At 32.5% G+C, this 4,788-nt stretch overlaps 1 protein-coding gene across 1 annotated transcript; it reads left to right on the top strand.

The window, feature by feature from the left end:
* Nucleotides 1-3,490: 3,490 nt before the first annotated feature.
* On the top strand, nucleotides 3,491-4,144 carry LOC120206349 (60S ribosomal protein L39-3-like). The gene is made up of 3 exons (XM_039206034.1): nucleotides 3,491-3,588; nucleotides 3,751-3,854; nucleotides 3,961-4,144. The coding sequence occupies exons 1-3, from the start codon at nucleotides 3,586-3,588 to the stop codon at nucleotides 4,007-4,009; spliced, it is 156 nt and encodes a 51-aa protein (XP_039061965.1). The 5' UTR covers nucleotides 3,491-3,585; the 3' UTR covers nucleotides 4,010-4,144.
* The last annotated feature ends 644 nt before the right edge of the window (nucleotides 4,145-4,788 follow it).

The following is a 4,788-nucleotide window of genomic DNA, read 5'->3' as shown; positions in this document are numbered from 1 at the left end:
ATCTAAGTGCATTATGTAAATGTTTCGATTCTATGTCTAACAAGCATAGTCATGTTTAATGTAATGTTAACTATTTTACAACCATTAGAATAAAAAATGACATTGTATCTTTTGTCACACAATTGACTTATATTAAGTAGATTATGCTTCGAACCATTGTCATATAATACATTTTCAATTAAAATGGAAGAATTGTTACCAATTGAATCGATTCCTTCTATTTGACATTTAGAGTTGTCACCAAAAGTTACTACTCCTCCACTTTTAGTTTTGAGCTCTTTGAAACGGTTCTTGTCACCGGTCATATGTCTTGAGCATCCACTATCAAGATACCATGAATTTGTGCTTACATTTTGGGCCCTCTAGAAATACTCATCTACCTATAAACATAGATTAATTTTTTATTTATGGTAACCAAATTATTTTTGGTCCATAGGCATTAGTTCCCAATAATCTAGACCCATTATGTATCCATTTTTCTAGGATATCGTTGTCCTTAGTAGCAATGCTCTTTGGGGACCCATATGCTCCAAACAACTTTATCATTTGAGGTTCTTTAGAGACCTCTATGTTTGTATTGTCTAAAGCTATTTTTAACATAGTTGGATTTTGAAGTTTAACCTTTTTGAAATCGAGTTGATCCAACATTGTTAAAAGAATATTTGAGATCATCAAGCTCCTTTTGATGATCATCGTGAACTTTAGAAAGTAAGTTATGCAAATCTTGATTTTTCTTTTCAAATGCATCAAGTTTGACTTGCATATCCTTCATCTTACTTTCAAGTTCACCATTGGTTTTAGATAAGATTTCATTTTCATTTTCCATTTTTGAAATAGTTTTCTTATTCTTTGAAATCATGATATCAAATTCTAGGGCTAATTCATCATAGGTCTCGTGTATTCATCAAAAGAATATTCATTTAAATTGGATAAACTAGAGGTTAACTTAGTTTATCCCTCGATAGTCATAAGACACAAGTTGGCTACTTCTTGTTCTTCTTCATAGGAATATTCTTTATCGTTCCATGTAGCTATATGAGCCTTTTGTACCTTCTTGGTTTACCCGTTCTTCTTCAATTGAGGACACTTAAACTTGATATGTGCCTATTTCTTGCACTCATAATAAATGGTGGCCTTCTTCTCCTTAGTTCATTCTTGAAGATCATTTCTTTGAAATATTCTTCCTTTGTTGGACTTCATGAATCTTCTAAATCTTTTAGCTAAAGTTGCCATTTCTTCATCTTTTTCTTCACTAGAATCACTCTCTTCCTTGATGGACTAGAAAGCAACCCTAACTTTCTTCTTCTCCACATTCTTCATCAAAGGTGAACAACTCCAAATCTTTGGCTTCTTTAACAACAGTTACTTTGCCTTCCTAATATGAATGAGGAAAACAACTTTCTAAAAACTTTTTTACTGGGGTAGACCTTCCCAAAGTTCCTAAAATCATTGATGATGGCGGTAAAACAATTCGACATCGTTTTGATGTCTGTATCGACCTTCATTTTGAAATTCTCATAGTTGAGTGTAAGAATTCTAATCTTCGATTTCTTCACTTGAGTTGTACTCTCATGTGTGACTTTAAGCTTGTCCCAAATTTCTTTTGCATTTCAGAAAGAAGACAACTTACTATATTCATTAGGGCCTACTGTACAAAATATGATGTGCATGGACTTTGCATTAAGTTGGACAAGTCTTTAGTCTTCATCGGTCTATTCTGATACCTTTTGGAAGGAAATAATGCTCCGTCAGTAATAACATCCAACACTGAATAATCGGTGGCTTGAATAAATAACATCATTATATTTTTCCAATAAGAATAGTTGGCATCATTGAAATAAGGAGGCTTCGATATAGATTGAGACTCGCCAAAAATGCTGGAAGTAGATGGAGTAGCCATTGAAGAGGAAATGATTGACTTCTTCCAAGGATCTTCTCAAGAGGATTTAATCCTTCTAATGAGATTACCTTTGATACCAATTTTTGAGCCAATCAAGGGGATGAAATAGCCAAGAGAGGGTGAATTGGCAAATAAAAATTTTGGTGGAAGCTTAAAGAAAATATGAAAAAATAGAACACAAGAATTTTAGAGTGGTTTTAATTTCTAAATCAAAATCTATATCCACTACCTTAGCTATTCATACTAAGGATTTCCAAAAATTCACTAATTTGTATCAAACTTTGAGGACAAGGTGTAACCTTACAACTCCCTCAAGAATTATACCTCCCTCAAGAATTATACCCCAAATTCTTAAGACACTCTCTTGAACAGAAAATTATAAATTTGTAAACTTAGAAAACTTCACTAGGAATATGTTTGCACAATTCAAGAAAAAGTAAGAACACTTAACAAATGAGTACAAAATTGTTTATTTTAAAGAAAAAAGAATGTTGACTTGATTTTTGGCTCAATGTGATTACTTTGGCTTTCTCTATGATCTTGTCTTTACATATGACTTGGAATCTTGTTTTTATAGCCCCTTTATTCAATTCTAGCCATTTAGGTTGTTGTAGGAGTTAATAAAGTCATTGGTATGAAATTTGTCGCAATAAATGCTGCCTAGATGCCTTGAGTATCGGTACTCGGGCTTGGATTATTGACATTGCCTGCATTAATTACAAAAATCTAGTCGTTGGTGAGAGATAATTATATGCACTTCTTTATGAATATCGATACCAAAATAGCATACTGGAATTTGCAATTGTCAAAAACTTGAAAGAAGTATCGATACTCTGACTGATAGTATCGGTACTTCAGTGCAATTTTAGACAATTAGTATCGATACCAATATCATTACAACATGAACAGTATCAATACTATTCTTGTAGTTTTGATACAGGGTTAAAATTGATTTTTGACTCGATTAAAATCCGAAACCCTTTGTAAAAATGTTTGAAAAATTAAGAGTACGGAGTAAAAATGGAGTTTTTTACCTTAAGAAGAATTTCTATATTCAAATAGTAAATCGAATATAAGCTTAAAAATCAAATTAAAAGTAATCTTAAAATCTCTTTAAACAAATTTACTTTTGATAAATCAAAATCTCAAAGCATGATTCAACAATCTGTAATTTGGGTCTGTTGGGCCTTTGCAACATTTGGGTCACTTGTATCATCTACAAAAAGAAAAAATATTATCAGTAACATCATAAAATAAAATTGATAAAATAATAATAATAATAATAAATAAATAAATAAATAAATAATTACATAAAATTAAAAATGACTTGGAAAAAAACGAGTGTCTACATATATTATATTCAATTGATATATATATATATATATATATATATATATTGAATTAAATAATAATAATAATAATAAATAACTCAACATAAAAAAGTTCCGGATAAGGAGCCTAACAATGAGGAGAAATGATCCACCGGACCGCAAATCCCAGCATCATTTGGGCCGAAAAGTAATATCTGTAGTCTACGAAAGGCCCAACAAGGCAAACCCTAAAAATCCCATATTCACTCTCAGCACAAATATATTAGGTTTCCACGGTCCCCGTTTCCAAAGCTCTCACTAAGCAGATTGAGCACCTTCGTGCCGCACTCATCTGAACAGGGGAGGTGCCAAAAAATGGTAACACCTCTTCTTATTCTTCCTTCGATTCTTCATTGCCTTAGATAATATTTGAGCTATTCAATTTTAAGCTTGAATTTCGACAGTTCTTGTTTTCCATTTTCCCATTTGTCATCCAAAGAGAAAGTTTAATGTTGAGTCTTGAATGGTCTAATTTTACAGCCTTCGCACAAGACCTTCATGATCAAGAAGAAGCTGGCCAAGAAGATGAGGCAGAACAGACCTATTCCTTACTGGATCCGCATGCGAACCGACAACACCATTAGGTTCTTACATTTTTTTACTTTTTCATTCATGTTTACGAGTTCTTTTTTTGTCTAACTTCATGGCTTTTCAGGGTATTTATTGTTTTTCTTTCTTTTTGGATTGAAGGTATAACGCTAAGCGTAGACACTGGCGCCGCACCAAGCTAGGGTTCTAAGTTGGATGAGCTTATTGGGATTCAAGCTTTTATTTTCAGTCTTCTAAGTTTATTTTCAAGAATTAGTTTATGTGAGGATTTATATTTGTGAACCATGAGAGATCTTTCTATCAGAGTTTTGATGATATTGTTAGCAACTTTGGTTTAGTTTGATTTATGCTATCTAATCTTTATTTTATCGCATGGTAGTATTTTCTTCTTTGCTGGTTTCTTTAATTTACCTTTATATGTCAAAATCTTGATGATCCATGTGTGTTCAAGTGTAATGTATGAAGCTTATATAAAGCTGAACCGTTGTGGTATTAGGAAATAATGATCTTGTCATTAGGTTATATGTATTTCTTTAAGCTAGAATTTTCGAGTGACGTGCCTAGAAGCATTAATTTATAGGGAGCAGTGTCATATGCTTGTGAGAAACCTTCTGGTTAAGCTTGGTTATTTTAATATGTTGAGTTTAGAGTAGGAACGTTGTCTTGTACATTGGATTACTGCATTTAAGGTTTTCATGAATTTATAGGAAGCATGTTTTTTTATAGTTAGGCAGTCTGCATTGGAAACGTGTTTGAAATTGCTGAAGCAACTTTTGAGCTATCGAGTATGGTGTTATGTGGTGTATGTCTTTAAGGCGTATAATTTTTTTTTGAAAGTTAGGCAGTCTGTATTGGAAACGTTCACGTATGAATAATGCAGCATCTGTCTTGAATTGAACTGACAAATTGGTCCTCAGCATGATGTTTTTCCACAGTTTTAAGTGATGAAACCAAGAGTTTGAATGTCCC

Source organism: Hibiscus syriacus, unplaced genomic scaffold (assembly GCF_006381635.1).
Source record: "Hibiscus syriacus cultivar Baekdansim isolate YM2019G1 unplaced genomic scaffold, ASM638163v2 tig00013738_pilon, whole genome shotgun sequence".
Taxonomy (NCBI): Eukaryota; Viridiplantae; Streptophyta; class Magnoliopsida; order Malvales; family Malvaceae; genus Hibiscus; species Hibiscus syriacus.
The sequence above is the reverse complement of the archived record's forward strand: the minus strand, read 5'-3'. Positions and strand labels throughout refer to the sequence as shown.